Source organism: Belonocnema kinseyi, chromosome 3 (genome assembly GCF_010883055.1).
Source record: "Belonocnema kinseyi isolate 2016_QV_RU_SX_M_011 chromosome 3, B_treatae_v1, whole genome shotgun sequence".
Classification (NCBI taxonomy): Eukaryota; Metazoa; Arthropoda; class Insecta; order Hymenoptera; family Cynipidae; genus Belonocnema; species Belonocnema kinseyi.
In genome coordinates, this window is record NC_046659.1 from 64,116,648 (window position 1) to 64,135,662 (window position 19,015).

At 29.7% G+C, this 19,015-nt stretch overlaps 3 protein-coding genes across 6 annotated transcripts in view; 2 read left to right on the forward strand and 1 right to left on the reverse strand.

Annotated features, from left to right (window-relative positions):
* The first annotated feature begins 51 nt into the window (after positions 1-51).
* On the forward strand, positions 52-6,322 carry LOC117169463 (protein Hook homolog 3). Its single transcript, XM_033355857.1, has 3 exons — positions 52-445; positions 1,564-2,468; positions 4,591-6,322. Exons 2-3 carry the CDS (start codon positions 1,596-1,598, stop codon positions 5,842-5,844), a joined length of 2,127 nt encoding a protein of 708 aa, XP_033211748.1. The 5' UTR covers positions 52-445; positions 1,564-1,595; the 3' UTR covers positions 5,845-6,322.
* A 153-nt stretch (positions 6,323-6,475) lies between these two features.
* On the reverse strand, positions 6,476-14,910 carry LOC117168696 (dehydrodolichyl diphosphate synthase complex subunit DHDDS). 4 transcript variants are annotated; one of them, XM_033354379.1, is made up of 6 exons: positions 14,535-14,910; positions 11,661-11,933; positions 11,416-11,577; positions 11,177-11,325; positions 7,640-7,824; positions 6,476-7,042 (listed from the first exon to the last, which is right to left on the reverse strand). In XM_033354379.1, exons 2-6 carry the CDS (start codon positions 11,819-11,821, stop codon positions 6,809-6,811), a joined length of 891 nt encoding a protein of 296 aa, XP_033210270.1. In that variant the 5' UTR covers positions 11,822-11,933; positions 14,535-14,910; the 3' UTR covers positions 6,476-6,808. The 4 variants fall into 4 exon arrangements, with proteins under 4 accessions (XP_033210270.1, XP_033210271.1, XP_033210272.1 ...); XM_033354380.1 differs by lacking the exon at positions 14,535-14,910 and adding an exon at positions 14,452-14,521; XM_033354381.1 differs by lacking the exon at positions 14,535-14,910 and adding an exon at positions 14,458-14,477.
* A 116-nt stretch (positions 14,911-15,026) lies between these two features.
* Positions 15,027-19,015, forward strand: part of LOC117168695 (PH-interacting protein) — an 18,165-nt gene continuing 14,176 nt past the window's right edge. Inside the window, exons 1-6 of the mRNA XM_033354377.1 lie at positions 15,027-15,210; positions 15,303-15,361; positions 15,436-15,465; positions 15,663-15,722; positions 16,565-16,715; positions 16,883-16,981. Coding sequence (XP_033210268.1) covers positions 15,168-15,210; positions 15,303-15,361; positions 15,436-15,465; positions 15,663-15,722; positions 16,565-16,715; positions 16,883-16,981 — 442 coding nt within the window. The 5' untranslated portion in view covers positions 15,027-15,167. The remainder of the gene's footprint in view (positions 15,211-15,302; positions 15,362-15,435; positions 15,466-15,662; positions 15,723-16,564; positions 16,716-16,882; positions 16,982-19,015) is intronic.

The window sequence follows — 19,015 nt, forward strand, 5'->3', positions numbered from 1 at the left end:
TACGTTACTGCATCGGTATGATGGTTACAATGGAATGATACGGAGGAAAGGGGGAAAACAGTCAGAAACAGTCATGACTTCAATGATGTTTCTGACAGTTGTGTTGTGACAAATTATGATGGAAGTAAAAAAATGTTTATTTTATTAACAATGGAACTTGTATAAAAGTTACGATTGCATTATTTCATTTTGTAACAACGATTTATATATTGTGTAATATACAGGCATGATTTTTAAATGACCTCACGAACCGAGAAAATCTGTGTCAGCATTTCCTTTAATTTCTAATTCTAATTTTGCAGCTACTTACTAGTCCTCATAAGTTATTTAATAGTTTCATGTGTATTTTTTTTATACAACGATGAACAGTGAGTAGCAGTAACAGACTGAAAAAGAAATGAGGTTAAGAATGAGGGATATTCTTGGTTTCCTAATTATCTGAGAAGTAAGTATTTTCCATAATTTATAGCATATATGTTTACTCTCTGTGAAATTTTGTAGGAAAATATACTCTTATTTGTATTTGTTGTTATAAGTCGCTGTTATTCCATTGTTTACTGTAAAAAACATAATTTTTACTGAATCTCTTTTGCTTTTACACGTACAATTTACGAAATTTGGCAATTTTTATGTAAGTTTACTCCAATGTAAAAGTATTTTTAGTCAAATTTTAAAAGAGTACAAGGAATCAGCTGAAATTTTTTCACATTCTTGACAGATTTGATTCTAATTTTCAGGTTAGAATTTCTTATGAAGAAACATTCAGGGAAAGCACCCTGCATTAGATAGAAAAAATTTCAGCAGCATTATTTAAGGATATCAGTTTCCAAAAATAAAGATTTTCATTTTTAAATAAAGCTTACATATTCTATTAAATATTCTTCTAGAAAAAATATATCACAAAATTAGTTATAATTAGCTACGAGTGTATTAAACTTTTTTATTAGACATGATCAATAGTACGAGTTTGACACCTCTGTCCATAAATAGTTTACAATTAAAATTAGTTTATTAAGTAAATAATAGGCGAAACTGTCATTATTTTACAAAAACCATAAAAGCCTACATTTTTGAATTTTTTATCTCTGATATTTAGTGAAATTGGTGCAATCTGTTGAATCTGGTTTAATGTTTGTACCATTTAAACTGACTTAACATTAAAAATTTCACGAAATAAAATATACAAAAACAACCTTTAAATTGAAATAAGTGCGAGGCACTTAAAACTTGCATTCTAATGTATGATCATGTAACAAAAATGTTTAATTGAGGTAAAAATGATAAATAATGAAAAGGCGACATTTTTCCCAGGTTAGAAAATTAATTTTTTTCGCTCAAATAGTAATTAATTATAATGTTTTGATGAAACTTCTTTGAAAAATCTAGAATCCTTGCTGAAATGTTATACTAAAAAAAAAAGTTAATTAATATTACTTACTGTAAGGCAGTTTCCCATAATTTATACACTACATTTTACTTTGATTTTCTTATTTAAAATTTAAATTTAAATAATATATAGCGTCTGAATTCAGTTAATCAATATTTGATTATTGCATTTTTCAGCATATCCATTATTTACCTATTGTCAAAGCAAAATGGCAAAATCGTGTGACCAGCAGCTTGGCAGTTTAATAAAGTGGCTAGACACTTTTGAATTGGAGTCTGTACACTCGACTCCAGAAGAAATAAGCGACGGGGTAGCTGTCGCCGAAGCTTTATCTCAAATTGCACCCGAATGGTTTACAGCAGTATGGCGAGCAAAAATAAAAACCGACGTCGCGACTAATTGGCGTCTAAAAGTCAGCAATCTAAAAAAGATTGTCGAGGCTGTTACAGAATATTACGTGGAATGTTTGAACCAACAACTCTCGGGATACGTAAAACCAGATGCGGCGAAAATTGGAGAGCATTGTGACACTCTAGAGTTGCGACGTCTTTTGCAATTGATTCTAGGATGTGCTGTGAATTGCAATCAAAAGCAGCAATACATCACTCGGATCATGGGCCTCGAGGAAGTTGTGCAACAAGTCATCATGCAGAGTATCCAGGAATTGGAAGAGAGCATGCATGGTCCTCGATTAAGCCTCGGGGCAAGTTTGAGTTTCGAATCGTTTGATGCGGGAGACGGAGCTCAGCAAAAAATGATGGCAGAACTTGAAATGGCTGTCGAGTCGAGGGACCAATTGGCTCAGAGGTGTCATGAATTGGATCAGCAATTATCCTTGCTTCAAGAAGAAAAGGCGACTTTGTATGCGGAAAACAAGAAAATGCAGGAGAGACTCGATGAACTTGAAACTCCAGAGGAAATGGGAACTAGCTTGAAGTATTCTAGTTTAAGAAAGCAAGTCGAAGCTCTCAAAGATGAGATGTTTAAAATGGAAACATCGAGGGATGATTATAGGCTGAAGATGGAGTTGCTGGAGAAAGAGGTGCTGGAACTGCAGTCGAAACAAGAAGATTTGCAGAAGGTGAGAGTTGAAAGCATCATTAATGCAACTTTTTTTTTGATTGGCCGCTAATACAACTATATCTTCATTTTTTTCTTTAAAAATATTTGCAAACTTTTTCGCTGTTAAATTTAATATTTTTAATTCATCTAGACTTTCTAAAGAAAAATCTTTCAAAATTTACTAATTTTAATCTGTACAACTTGTGACCCTAAAACCTTATAGTTCTATTTTGAATTTCAAATATAACTTGATTTTCACTTGTTTTATATGTGAAGTAATAGGAAGCAAACGAAAATCAAGTCGCTTCTAAAATAAACAAATCCATAGGTATTTCATTCGTAATTTTTTGTATTATTTCCAAACTTAAACAGGGTGGTTGCTGGACCGGGAACCCGGGAAATAACACTGAATTTATTTTTTGACCGGGAATTAAAAAATTGTTTAGAAATAAAATCTGTTTAGTTTGATTTTAACAGTTAAAAAATAATAATTAGTTGAATGTAATATGTTTCAGTTATGATATCGTTTATTTTACAATGAGTAATTGGAAAATTTTTAATTTAAAAAATGCCGTTTTAAAGTTTTAACAAATTAAAAGCTTTTTAAATAGGCAATTTTGGATAAAAAAGAACATTTTTGGCTGATTAACTGTGAATATATAAATTATAATGATTATTGAAATTGAACTGTATATGAAGGATTAACAAGTGAATAATAATAAAATTGATTTCACCAGACGATTCGGAATCAGTTAAAAATTTAAGAATGTCCAGATTTTAACGTTAAAAATTAAACCGTTTCAATTGTTTTAATATTTAAAAACATTTGACTGTTAATTTAAAATCAGTAATTAGAAAACAAATATTTAAAACTAAACAAAAAAATTTGAACGTTACAATTTCAATTGTTTGATTTTAAAAGTTTTAATTTCTGAGTAAAATTGTTGAATTTTGATGTATAAATAAATATTGAACAGCTATTTTTCCTAAAAAAAATCGAGTAAATTAAAAAGATTTTTTGAAGTTCTGAAAAAATATAGATTTTTGCAGATTTCTAACAAAAAATTTAAAAGTTTTTTAAGAATTGTGAAGGACTTCAAAAGAATAAAAAAAATTTCTTAAGATTTCTAGGAAAATTGAAAATGATATTTTTGTTTGTTACAAAAATCAATTTTAAGAGAATATTTAAAAATATTTTCACAATTGCCAAAAATGAATCTGGAATATTTTAAGGAAATATTCTTAATTTTGTAGGATTATTTAAAAATTTTAGGAACGATATTAGGAAAAATTCAAATGCTCAGTTTTTATTACTTTAAATGGAAAATTTTTCACCTTTCTGAGTCCGAATTTTTTAATTTCATTGACCGTGAAAAATGTTTGAGAACCGGGAAAAAACCAGGCACTTTTTCTTTGATCAAGACCGCCACGCTATTAGGGTATATCAAACTAAAAGATTTTTAAAATTGGCAAAAAATCAAACGAAACACAAAATTTCCATTTTTTGTTTGCAAGAAGTTAAATTTACAACAACAATAAAGCTGGAACCCTAGAAATTATTCCCAATTGAAAAAATCCGTAAATTAACAAACAAACAAATGTATTCAGGCAACTGGTTTAAAATGCACGTAAACTATAAAATCGTCTTATTTAAAAATAAGGAAAGTAAAAATGGTTAGAAATTAAATTCCTAATTGACGTCCAACATTGCCATTTTCACTAAAAAATTCTTAGTTAAAGAAAAACAAGAATCTGAAAATAAAATTTGGAAAACAGACCATTATGCAAATCGTTGAATCTAAAAATTTAGAAAGACATATTTCTGACATGAAAAAATCCTTTTATTGACGAATAAACATGATATGTGCGCCTGTAAAATTGGACGCCAATTTATTTTTAAGCATTTCAAAGTATGTAGAAGTTCCTGCGAATTCAAAACACTTTTAAATTAAATTAAAGCCGTGGCTACGGGTACTGAAATTTCGGTACAAATAGACAGATTTTTTTCTATACGTTTAGACACATTCTTAAATTAATCGTGATCGTAGAAAAGTTATTAATTTTATTCGAATTAGTCACATAGGGATTAATTTTTTTAAACCAAATATACCAATTATATAATATTTTTATTTATTTGATAGGCGGCAGACGAGGCGAACCATCTGAAAGACGAGGTGGACGCTCTACGAGAAACGGCAGACAAAGTGACGAAATATGAGCAGACTATCGAGTCCTACAAGAAAAAGATGGAAGACTTGAGCGACCTGCGAAGACAAGTTAAAATTCTAGAAGACAAAAACATGGAAAATCTCCAAACAAAGATTGACTACGAGGAAGAGGTGAAGAGAACTTTAATGCTGAAAAATCATCTAGAAATGTGCAAGCAGCAATTGGCAGAAGTGCACCGAAAGCTGGATGAGCAGAGCAACAAGTCCGACAAACTTGAATTCGAATCTAGAAAAATGGAGGCCAAGCTCAACTCCGTTCAACGTGAAAGAGACAGACTAATAATAGAAAGGGACGTTCTCAAAGAAACAAACGAGGAATTGAGATGCACCCAGTTGAATGTAACTGACAACAGGGGACATCCGGGTGCCGATGACACAGTCTCAAACACCGAGGTCATACCACTCGAGATTAAGGAGAAGCTTCTCGTTTTGCAACATGAAAACAAAATGCTGAAGCTGAATCAAAAGGGAACAGAAGAAAAATTACCTACTGTCCAATCCTTATTGGAAGATTCCGAGGAACGGGCGAATGCTCTCAGAGGTCAAAATCGCAAAGCCAATCAAAAGATAATTGAGCTTGAAAATAAGCTTGAAGAATTTGCGGATAATCAGGCCAACGGAGAAGCTAAAGTTGAGAGTTCGGGGTTACAGCAGAAGTTGATTCAAGTTACGGAGGATTTGAAAAAGGCGCAAGCTGAACGAGAGCGTTTGGTTCTGCAGTTGGAAGAGCGTGAAACCGCGCTGCAAACTCTAAAGCAGAAATCTTTTACACTTCAGGAAAGTTTGGTCCGGAAGGAGGAAGATAATGCTGCTTTAGAAGAGCGGTATAAAAAGTACATAGAAAAGGCGAAAAGTGTGATTAAGAGCTTGGATCCGAAGCAGAGTAATTCATCACCTTTGGAAGTTGTACATTTGAGAAATCAGGTTATGGAAAAGCGAAAGATTATTGAAGAAATGGAGCGATCTTCCAAAGAGAGCCAACTGCTCAAAGAGAATGAGGAGAAGCTTATGTTGTCTGCTTTTTATAGACTGAGTTTAAACTGCCACCGGGAAGCTGTGGATCAACGTTTAGCGGCTCTTGGCCAGGGGCAGGGGCAATCTTTCCTCGCGAGGCAACGACAGCCATCGTCGAGACGAGTTGGAAATCCGGCTTATAACTCGAAATAGTAATTTTATATCGTTTTAGAATGAAGGTTTTATAGAAATTTAAAGACAATTGATTTTAGCTATGATTGTATTGCAATCATGTTTTTTTTTTCTTCAGAATGTCGTACGTTTTAGAATATTTTGTCTTGTGCTAAAGTTTTATAATGTTTGAATGTAAGAAAAATCATGCTTTTTTTGATTTTGAGAAATGGATGATCATTCATGTTACCAGAATTTTATTGTATTTTTTAGATAAAAAGTGTGTATGCATGTATTTAGATACGTATCTGTTTAATAATTTTTATCTGACATACTATCACTTTCTTCAAGTCGAAATTTAAACTCTGATGGACATCATTCGTTGATTTTTTTAAAATGTGAACCTTCTTTATATAGGAGGTAATTTATGAATGTTGATACTTGTAAACAGATTTCATTTGTCACGATAAGTTACCTGTGAGTTTTGTAGTATATAAGAGGTATATTCTAAAGTTGAAAAGTGCGAGTAAACTTGATAAAATACCAAGTATTTTTAGATGAACTAAAGGTATATTTAATCAATTACATGTGCAGAAATATTTAATAAATTGTATTTAAAAATAGAAGTATTTTATTACCTTAAATGTGTGGTTCAATAATTTTATCGTGTAAAGTTGTTCAAATTTAAACAAATTTATTTAAATTCATCGAAAATATTGTGCTCAATACAATATAATAAAAATATGTACATGTTCCAGTAAATCGCAAGTAGAAATGCAAATATTCTACATATTTACATGACTGTAGAAATTAATATTTACTACTTCAATCTCAAACACTCGTACTCGTGGCCAAAATAAAAAACTAATGTCGAGTTTCTTTTTAAATATATTCCCAAGAAGTAATCCGTTTTTCTGGCAAAAATTTCATTCGTATTTTGCTATTGCGACGGATACTACTTTTGCCAATTTAAAAATCATAAAACAAAAGTTACATTCAATTCTAATCACTGAACTGCAGTCTGCGATATATTTTCTATGAACATTTGTCTCTGTTTATATACATTACAAATGTAGGAAGTAATTCTGTTGTTGCAAATTAAATGTTTGCTTTCAACCTTCTTAGCTACCAATCTCAAATCATATGTACACCTTTGATAATATAAAACTGCGGCAAGTAAGTCCCATACAGTGAATTCTGGCCAAAGTACTTCCGCAAAATAAATGCAAGTACTTGTAATCTGAAATTAAGATGTTTGAGTAATATTTCTTGGCACTGAATTTGGGGCTCGGATCGTGTGACTTTTTCAAATTAAAAAAATACGAATAAAGGACTTTTTTCCATCTTCTCAGAATTTCAAAATACTTAGTTTCATCTTTAATCATAATGAAACTTTTAAAATTGAACTTCAAAAATAGAAAAAATTATACCATTTTAATTGAGAACATTAGACATTTCTCATTAAAGCTTTATAATTATAAATTTTTTGATAATGTTTGAAGGTAAACAGTAAATTTCTAATCACTCAAATTAAAAAAATTAATTGTTGAGTAATTTCAAGTTTACAGTGCTCAAAATGAATGGATCTGAAGTTAAAAATAAATGGAAATTATCGAATTCTCTCATACGAAAATAATCCAAGTTGGCAAGTTTGGCAGTTCAGAAAGAAAGTTTTAAACCTAGGTCTGGAATCCTTCAAGCTGAATATGACTGTTGATTATGTGTAAAAAATCATTTTAACTTCAAAGTTTATTTTTATTATGCAAAGTGTATTTGAAAATTAATCCGAGTCGTGTATAATTGATTGGATAATAATTTTCTTAATAATTGTACATACTTGCCACAGGAGAAAATCACTCAAACGTATTTCTCCAGATGTGCGAATCAATAAATCGGGTTCCGGAGATTTGTGAGTGTACAAACAATCATTTATGAGATCTTCGTTTATATCTTCCACCAATAATTCGGTACTTTTAACTCCGTCAACGACATCCTTGACTGCTTGGGTAATCTCGTCTCTTGCTGAAAATTTTAATTGTTAACGGAGAAAAAAAGTAAATTAGAGTGTTATAAGAGTAAAGGAAAAAGCCGAGTCTATCAAACGGACTATTTTTAATTCCCAGTACATTTTTTAATTTCCCGATCTGGTTTTTATACATTTTTTGAAATTTCCATGTCCTAAATCGGAATTTTAATTCTTTTTAAAAATTCCGCGTTCCAAGTCAAAAATGTATTTCTTTTGGAAAATTTACTATACCAAGTAGAAATTATATTTCTTGAAAATTTCCTCTTCCAAATTAAAATTATTCTTTTGGAAAATTCATTGTTTCAGATCTGAAACAATGAATCTCCAAACCCTCTTTGATTTGAAAAATCGTCTAAATTTATAATTTGAGACAACAACTAACTTAAGGATTTGAGTACTTTTTCGGGATCAAATTGTAGCAAATTCAGGATAAATTCATAAGATTTCAGAACAATTCAACTTACATTGAAAAGAATTTAAATGCATTTGGAAACAATTTAAAAAAATCAAAAACATTTCATTGATTTCCCTAAAATTGGAATGAATTTAGAGGAATTTAAGATAAAAGGGAAGAATTCTATGAAATTCAAAAAAATTCAAGATGAATTTAAAAAATCAAATGAATTGAAAATAATTGTAAAATGTGAAAAACCTTAATTGAATTCAGTAACTTTAAAATAAGCTGAGAAAAATTCAAGGGAATTCAAAGAATTTGGTGAAATGTCTGAGAATTCAAGGTGAGGTTAGTAGAATTCAGGATGAAGTAAATAAAAACTGTTATTTTTTTTTAAATCCAATTGAATTAAGTAAAATAGAACGAAGTAAATTACAAAAAATCAAGAGAATTCCAAACAATTTAGGGTGAATTCCAAACTCCAAATTATTAAAACAATTCAAGTTTAATTCAAAAGAATTCAAATGAATTGGAATAATTTAAGGAATCGAAGCAAATTTGATTGATGTCAATACATTTCGAGTCAATTTAAAGAAATTTAAAAGAAATGAAAAAAGCTGGATGAAACAAATAAAAAATCAAGCTGAATTTAAAAAGCAATGAAGACAATTAAAAACAATTCAAAAATATAAAAAGAATTAATTTAATTGAGTATAATTGGGTTAATTTTGAAGATTTCAAAAGAATTTAGTATAAATTAATAAGAAACAAGGGCGAATTCCAAATAAATTCCAAAAAATATTTGAAAATCTCTTCAAATTGTTGAACCCCCCGAAATCCTTCACGTCTTGCGAAAAATTCTTCGATATCAATTAAAATATTAAAATCCCTTAAAATTATTAAAATGCTTAGAAATCCCTTAAAACTGTTCAAATCTCTCGAAAATGTATTCAAATATTTAAAAATATCTAAAAATGTTTTAGTCTTTAAAATGCCTTCAAACTACTAAAATAAACTTTAAAAAGTCTGGGAATCTTTTCAAATTTCCTAACATATTTCGAATCCTTGTATATCATTTGAAAGCCCTTGAAAACGCCTGGGAATCTTTTACAATTCCCTCAAATATTTTAAATCCTTTTAAATCCCATTATATTACCGAAATCAATAAAAAATTTCTTCGCAATTTAAAAAAAATAACCTGAAATTTTTTTAAGGACCTTGAAAACGCCAAGGAATTTTGAAAAAAAATACTTTAAAATATTTAAAATCCTTTCATCATTTTATCAATTGATCCTCCGGATCAATTAAATTTAAACTTTTGAAAACTTCTGAAAAAAATGCATTCAATTAAGTAGAATAGAGTAAATTTAGGAGAATGCAAGTGAGCAAAAAAAGTCAATTAATCAAATTTAAGAGAATTCTAAAGAATTTAAAAATAAATTAATAAGAATTCAGGGTTAATTATATCTCTTCAAATCTTTAAACCGCTTCAAAATACGTCCCGTGAAATCGTATGATGATATTTTCTGAAATCTTGCAAAATGTATTGAAAATGCAAATATTATTTATTTGGTTCATATTTGGGTGATAAGTTTCTCCCATTATAAGACTAATTTACTCCAACCATCAAAATTGATTTAGCCATTTTCAAGAAAATTCAAATTCCTAAAGTATTTTAAATCAAAAAATTCTAAAAATACATTAGAAGTTTTAAAAATACACTAAAATTTTAAAAAATCTCTTCAAAGGTCGTAGCTGGGTAAGCATGGATGGTCTGCCTTGGAAGATATTTGTTTCATATTTGGGTGGTCAGTTTCTCCCATTATAAGACTAATTTACCCCAAGTGCCAACTTCAAACAAAAAAATGTTTGCCCAAGTTATAATTTTTTTTGTTTTAAGTAAAAAATTTGAATTTTCTCGAAAATGGCTAAATCAATTTTGATGGTTGGGGTAAATTAGTCTTATAATCGGAGAAACTTATCACACAAAAATGAACCAAATAAATAATATTTGTATTTAAAATATTAAATAAATAATATTTAAAAAATAATATTTGTATTTTCAATGCATTTTACAAGATTTCAGAAAATATCATCATACTATTTCACGGGATTTTATAATATTTTAGTGCATTTTAAAGAATTTGTTCATGAGGCGTGAGGTATTTTGTTCGGTCTTTAAAGGTTTAAAGAGACAGAACTAACCCTGAATTCTTATTAATTTATTTTAAAATTCTTTGGAACTCTCCTAAATTCTATTTCCAAAAAATTACAAAAATACAAGATTCAAAGTAAATGCTATGCTCATTTAAGAAAGTCATGAGTTAAAATTAAGAAGACCCCTCGTTTCAATAGAAAATCACGTCTTTCAGGGGCCAACAAAACAAGTTTTTAATTTTTTTCACTGTGAAGTACCATTGGGATAATGTCGGGAAAAATATATGTTGTCACTGAGAGCGTAATTCTTTTATCAGAAAATGGTTACGGCGGTATAAAAAAGTTTTCATCGACATATTTTATTCTGAAAATCCAAAATTCTACCCCCCCTTCTAATTATTAGAATTGACTCTATTTTTTTAGAGCTGCCGTAATACCTTGTATAATATACAGCCTTTGTGAAATCTATTAAAAATTTTTCGGAATCTTTAAAAATACACTGAAATATTTGAAAGAATTCAAGACAATTCAAAAATAGGTAGGGACCTGAAATGAATAATGATTAACCCATAAGTTAATTTCTTGAATGAAAAGTGACTAATATGATCTTTTCATTTAAGAAAGTGACTAATAGTGATTGTGTGGCAACCCTTATAATTTTTTTTTTAAATTCCTGACTCATATAGGATACCTATAGGGACCAAATCTGGAAAATAGTGTACTTTAGGGACCTTGAATGGATATAAGGTACAATAGGAGACATAGGGAGCAATATGTGAGGCATAAGCCATACTCACAGGTGTAAGAAAATGCCAAATTGAGAACTGCTTTGCTATTGTCTTTCGTAATAATCATGGCTTCTGCAATTAACTTTTGAACATCCTCTGGTATGAGAGATAAATTTCCAACTACTCGTATACAAACTCCGTTTTCCATTAATTTATCTCTGAAATAAAAAATTATTTGGAATTTTTCAATGGTGCTTATAGATATAAATTTTCTTTACGAGTAGAGCGTGATTTCAAATATAACACACCTTTCATCTAAAAGGCCTTGGAATTTTTTTCTAGCTAGATCCATGAGGCCATCAACTTCCTCTTTACTTCTTTTGAAATTCTCTATACTGAATGCGTAAACAGTAACTTCGGGAACTCCAAGTTCTAAACACCACTGCAATGTTTCTGTTAATTTGTAAAATCTACAAAAATTAAAAAGTTGCTTGAGTTAAACCTGGCGCGGTTAAAACAATTTAATGTTCCTTGACATATTATTTTTAGGTACCCTTGCGTATGTCCTTCAACTTTTTCTACATTTTTCTTATTCGCATAACGCCTATTTCCGTCCATTATAAATGCAACATGTCTAGGAATTTGACCACTTTTTACGATTTTGACAGCTAAACGCTGAATCCAATTTAAAGTGCTATCTCGTATCCAAGACATTTTTTCTTTCACGTTGAGTCAAAGTTGGAAATTGACTTTTTATATATAAAAATTATATTTTATGAAAATATAATTTCGAATCAATATCTACATCGAGTTTGTAGCAAAGAGGCTATAATATAAAGATAAATTAGTATTGGCTTATTTGAAATACAATTATTATAAAGTATTCATACATATTGAATTAATTAAATTAAATATTGAAATAAAAATTAAGTAGGTACACGAGAACACAGTATCTGTAATGAAAATCCCGAGTGAGGAAAAGACATGTGTGCTTTCATGTAATTTGATAAAACATGGTAAAATCATTAAAATTGTCGTAGTGAATTTCCCGAATTGTTGTAAAATTCCTAAAATAATCCATCTTTTGAAAAAATTGAGATAACGATTGTTTAAATGCCTATCCATGAAATCAAGCCAATTAAAAAATAATTAACATTCCGACTAAAGATTAATTAAGGAAATAAGTAAAACATGAAAACACTGTTTAAAATTCATAATATTTGTATAATATTTCTATCATAATATATCTATTTATGAAACTTTAAAATTTAGTTTCAAAGTTAAAAATATAGCAATCATTAACAAAATTATACCTTTCGATTTCATATATGAAGAAGGAATTTTAAACTCACATAATTTATAACATTTAGTTAATAATTTCAACACTGTATTAAATTAAAAAGTTTTTTGAATTTTTTTTATTAACATGGGGGTTCAAGTGGAGAAACCTCAGTTTTTGAAAAACTGGAAAAAAGAAAACTTTGTTCATAACTTTTTTAAAATTAAAGATTAGTAACCTCTTAACGAATGTTCAAGAAATAATTTCCACTTAGAAACTTTTAATTTGGACGCCCTCAACTCCCTTGTATTGTGTCCGGAAAATAGCGAAAAATGCAAAATATCAGAGTTATGTAAAATTCGTGCTAAAGGCGGTATTTGTTGTAAATTATTTATTCTTATGCAATACGTGACAAGTGTTTTTTTGCCTGTCAATCGTAAAAATGTAATTTTTTTTTGGTTAACAATTGATGAATGTTAAATTAATATATTTAGTGTATGATATTTGGCAATTGTTTAAACAATTTTTTATCCTGTAAATCATGAACAGTGATTATTTTCTGAAATTAATTTTGCGAGAAATAAGTGATATTGTTTGTAAAAGACAGCTTGCAATTATTTAAACAATTAATACCTCTTGCTTCTTTCATTAGATAGATGCAGAGAATTCTAGTTTAAAGAAACGATTAAGGCTTAAACAAATATTGTATAAGTTCCGAAGTAAGAAAATACTGAAAATACGCGATATAGTGTAAGAGATTGTAAAAAAAAAAGAATTTTCCTTATCTTTCCTGTGAAAAGGCACAAGTGAATGATTATAATTGTTTCAATAATTGCAAAACTGTCTTCCATAATAAATGTCACTCTTAACATTCATTAGCTGCATCATTAATTCCATAAAATAGTAACTTTTCAATATTTGTAAAGGAAACAATTGTTTAAACAAATGAAAATTGTTTAAATAATTGTAAGCTTTATTCCGCTCAAAATATCACTTTCAGCATTCATTAAACGTGTAACTAATTCCAGAAAGTAGTAACTTTCCAATATTTACAGAGGGGAAATTGTTTAAACAAATAAAACATGTGTAAACAATTCCCACATATCGTTAGAAAATAGATTACTCTCAACTTCCATTAACTGTGTCAGTAATTTAAAATATAATAACTTTCTACGATTAATAGAGGGAAAACTGTATAAAAAAATGAAAATTGATTAAATAATTACTAAACATGTCAAGTTAGAAGTATTATTATTGAAATTCATTAACAGTATCATTTTTAAGGATTTAAAGGATTTTAAGCAATTAAAAATAGTTACTCAAAACATTGAAACTTATTACTTACCGAATAAAAATAGTTCATGTTGAAGAAAATAAAAAAAATATTGTGAATTTTACATAAAAGTACTATTTTGCATTTTTTACAACATTTTCTGGACACAATACAGGGGCACTGATAGGGTAAAATTATAAGTTATTGGGTGAAAATTGTTCCTTGAAATTCCTTAAGAGGTGACTAAACTTTAATTCACAAAAAGTTATAACAAGTACATATTTTTTCCACTTTTTCGAAAATCGAGCTTATCCCATTTAAAATCCCGTGTTTACTTCAAAAGCCCGGGGGCACATGTTAATGTTGATCGATTAAAGAAAATAGAATTTCTTTTTCTGAAAAACAAGCAAATTGGGAGGTGGCCGGAGGGGTCGTTCACAAAAAAACCAAGTCGAATTTTTACAGATGCAAATTTAGCCGGCCCCAAAAAGCACTTCTACGATGCATGTAAATTTACCAAATTTGCGTATATCACTGCGTTCACAACAATTCATGAGTCATTTTATGCCAAGGCTATTAACATCGAGCTTTTATTACTTATTACTATAAACGAAAGGTAAAATTACACGATTTTTTTACGGAAGGCCGTATTTAATGACAAGTCAACACAAAAGAATCTGTAATTAGAGGTTAGAATTTTAAACTCTGAATTCACTTTCAACATTTAAATAAAAAGCAGTGTTAATTAATATAATCAATATTAATATAAATATATTAATCATATTATTTAACTGTCACATTTTCAGAAGACTTGAAACAACTATTAAACATTAAATAAAGGAGAATATAACGCGTTAAGACACGTACTGACGTACCGATTGTATCCATACGTGTCAATTTCCATGGGAATGGAATTTTAATCTGAAAATCCTGCATTACGCATGCGTTATAGTTTCCACCATTTTCGCCAGGATTCACGTCCGGTTGTTTCAAAACGAGAGTCAAATTAAAATGATAATGATTAGTTTTTGCAGTTTTAAATGTAGATGTTGCCTAAATTTAGATTAAGGTAATTACTTGTACTGCAATAAAATATTCCATTACTCTCTCACTTTTCCCGATATACTAGTATTGCGTAAACATGCACATACTCGATTTAACCTCAAATATTTAAAAACAGTTTAAAGTTACAAATTTACTTGAAAAGTTAAAAATTAGATGCAACATATGACATGATGGATAAACACAAAAAACTCCTGTGGGCCACCTGGGCTACTTATAATTAATTAGGTACCAGGAAAATCATTTCCGTTCGTTCCCCCCACTCCTTTTTCCCTCTCGTCAAAGAGAGGGACTACTTTCTGCAGCTCAAGTCGCGCTTGGTGGTGTGACGCGGTCGAATCCTCGCAAGAGAAAACGAAATGCGAAATGTTACTGCTCGCTATGACCCGAAAAAATAAATGTTTCTTTACGTACTTGAGTGAATAATTGTGGCTGCGCCAACCAGAATGGAGGCCCGGGCATCCAGGAACGAGGCTGTGATAGCGCCAGGTAACTAGTGAAAAAGATAAGACTTGATGATTGTCTGTGAAACGTTGCGAGCGTGTGACTTGTTCGCAAACTGTAAGCGTTCTTTCTTTCAGAGCTGTACTTCCTGATTGCAAAGTTTTTGACGGCGGGACCCTGTCGCGAGACTGCACAGGTAAATATCGACAGAGTTGTTGAACCCAGTCCGAAATCTCGACGATTACTAACCTCAAATCTTTTCTATTCCAGGTGTTGAAGCAAGAATTGGAGCGAATCAAGGTAAGACAAAAACTTGCAGTTGACGTTTTGCCGGGGGTCAGTACACATAGCCAGTGGCTCCACATGGTTTGCACGTGGTTTCTGCTTGTCAAAACATTAGAATCGCAAGGTTAGCAACCTTGCGTGGGGGGATGAAATATTTTTTCGCATTAAAAAAAATCGATTTTATATTTCAATTTTGTTCTCTTTTTTTACAGATATTGCCCCAGAGACTCGATTGGGAGGGAAATTTGCATAATCAAAGTTTTGAGGAATTGGTGAGTACCCTTATTTTTATTCCCCATTCTTGAGATCCCAAAATTCCACGTAAGTAGGTTGCGAGGTTAATTTTGGGGTAAGGGAGGTGCTGATTTTTTATAGACTTTATCATTTCATCCTCAGCGGTCGATACCTGGTGGGAGGCTCGGGCCGGTAAATAAAGTACCTTCAGCAGGCTCCAACCCCCATATTCCTGTTCCCCCCGTCACTGTATCCCTCACCGATTCTTTCATCCCCTCTTTATCAAAGTCAGCAGAGCTGTTGCACAAGTACCCCCACTCTTCAGTATTTCCTCCAATGACGTTTTCAAGTCTGCCATCTTGGGCAAGCTGATCAATGAATATATATGTTTACACGGCGTATTTATAACACTATAGTATGCGCCGAGCAGTTCATATTGTCTGATTGGCCATATCCAGTTGCGAGTTCTCTCATTGGTTTGATGGAGGTACTACTTTCGCGGACCTTTTTAAATCTTGGCGGAGAGCACGTTTTATGGGAAATTCGTTGATTTGATATTTGTTTGTAAATTACAATGAAATTTGTTTCTTGTATTCATTTATTCTCAAGTTTCTAATGATTATTTTTAATATTTGTCTAAATTTTATGTGATTTTAACATTAAGTTTAAATCTCATTTTTTAAAGATATGACATTGAAAATGATTAAAAATTATTTCATTAGACGATTATACAAATTTTCTTTGGGAGATAAATTTATTCTGAGCGAAAGAAACATGTCAAGTGTAAATATGTAACATGTAAAAGACAATCGAGTGAAATCATGTAAAAGTTGAAATATACGCATGGAAGGATTGTGATTAAACCAACTATTTTTAACAGGAAAAAAAGTATTCTCACATTGGACCGCAACATCTTTTGCAAATATGCGCTCGAATCGGTCCAGCCTTGGAAAAGGAAATTCCTCCTTGCATACCAGGTGCTGTTTCTTTGTTGGGCGCAGGAAAACAGTCGCTGTTGCGCACAAAAGCAGGTAATTATTTTGAATTTTTTGTTTTCAAACCCGGAGAGCTAGCATTTTCATTTTTAATCTTAGATAGTTTCCAATACGCAACATTCACTGGAAGAAACTCGAAAAACAAAACATTTAGGTGTTTGTTATATAAATCTTGTTAATAACATCAAATCTTTATTCTCTAGATTTACTGCGACAAACACGTGGTATACGAACCTATACTGGAAGATTAGATGGAAAGCCATTTATGGCCCCGACGGGCAGTACGCTTGTTCACAATATTGGTAAGAATTCCCAAATATTTTATGAAGCGTGCAATATCTATTAATAAGCTCTTTTTTTTTAGTTTATATATATTCTTACCTTGCAACCTATATCAGGGCTGGAGCTCGTGCTACTATTTTACTTTGTTTTTTTTTAGTTATGCAACTATTTTGAAAAAATGTTGAAAATATTTGTATAGTCCTTGACCGATTTTCTAAAATAAACCACCTCAATTATAGAAATATATATCGCAGAGTTGTACTCAAGGCTTGACAAATTTCTTCCGAATTTTGAATGGTTAAACATTTAAAAATCGAAAAATTTGAAATTGTATGTATTTCTGGATAGATTTTAAAATCCTTTACCTTATTTTTTGCTTCTGGGAACACTTAGACTCGAAGCCTTTAATTATATTCGAAACTTCACGCTAAATTGAGAATTATGAAATAAAGTAATGAATGTATAGTTTTCGTTACTTTAATATTGTCAAATAAAATATTCAATGCAATTGTAATTTTTTATACTCACAATTTAAATTCCATAAAAATTGTTTTGTTTACAAATAATTTAAAATTTAATTTTCAAATTAAGTTAAAAAGTAGCAAGAAATTCACGTGTCCTTGAATTTCTATTACTTAATATTGAAAAAATAATCAGTTTTAAAATACATAATAACAAATTTTTAAATAATAAAAGTTTAAAAATGGTTAAATGGACTTAATTGATTATATTATTATATCTAAAAGATACAAAAAATAAATAAATTACCATTTTTACGATCTGTCAATACCAATGCAAAGAATTTTCCCCTTCAGTTGCGATAGCGTTTTTCAAAACTTTTCTATTAAAAATTAAAAATTACTTTTTTAAAAAAGTTTTTTTCGAATTATTTAATTTTAAAGGTTTATAATTTAAAAAAACTACATTTTGAGAGGTAAAAATTACGAAAAATTAAATTTTTATTGTAGAAAAAAATTTGTGGCATCAATTTTAATTTTTTTTAAATGTAATAGAAATTTTAAATTCTACAGTTTAAGAAGATTTGACTTTAAAACATCAATTTTTAAAGTTTTTTATTTGTTCTATTTTCGAATCCTTATTCTGAAATGATCTTATTTACAGATTCTCGAAAAAGGGTTCTCCGAGCCCTTCCAACTGGATTTTTTTTTCACATTTCCTCTCAGTTTCCCGTTAAAAAAGATTGGTAGACAGTGCCTTCTAAGAAATATAGCTGTAAATGATTTTTTTAAACGATATTTAATTGAAAAATAATCACAAAATATCAAATTAGAAGCGTGCAAAATGAAAAAAAAAGTTTAGAATTGAAAAAGTTAAAAATAATCAAGTTTCAGATTGAGCAATATGTGAATGGCTTTAAGAATGGACAACGCTAAATAATGACATTCATCTTCTTACTAATAATAACAAGTTCGAATTCAAATGTTTTCTGTTTTGAAAATAGTTAAAATTAGATCCCTTTTCAATTATCGTGAGATTAAATGTAATGGTCTTGATTTTGCAAATGATTCAAGATAATATTAAGTAACGAAAAAATAAGTAAATAAAACAATAAAGTATTACAATATTGAAAAAACTCAACATTTTTCAAATTTTAAAATTCAGGTAACTAGTGGGAAATATGCTGTAAACTTGTTTCATTTAAAAATACTGCAATAATAATTTAATTTCTGAGAAATGTAGCTGTGAATAATTAGTCTTAAACGATATTACATTGCTTTTAAAAGATATTTCATTGCAAAATGATCACAAAATATTAATTAGAACCTTGAAAAAAAGGTTAGTATTAAACAATTTAAAAATAATCAAGTTTTAAATTGAACAATGTATGAATCGCTTTGAAAATGGACAACGCTATATAAAGATATTCATTTTCTTAATTAAATTAACAATTTCAAATTTATTTGTCTTCTGTTTTGAAAATAGTTGAAATTAGAATCCTTGCCAATAATCGTCACGTTAAATGGAACAGTTTCGAATTTGCAAATGAGTAAAGTTGATATTAAATAACGAAAAAAAAAAACCAAAAAATAGGG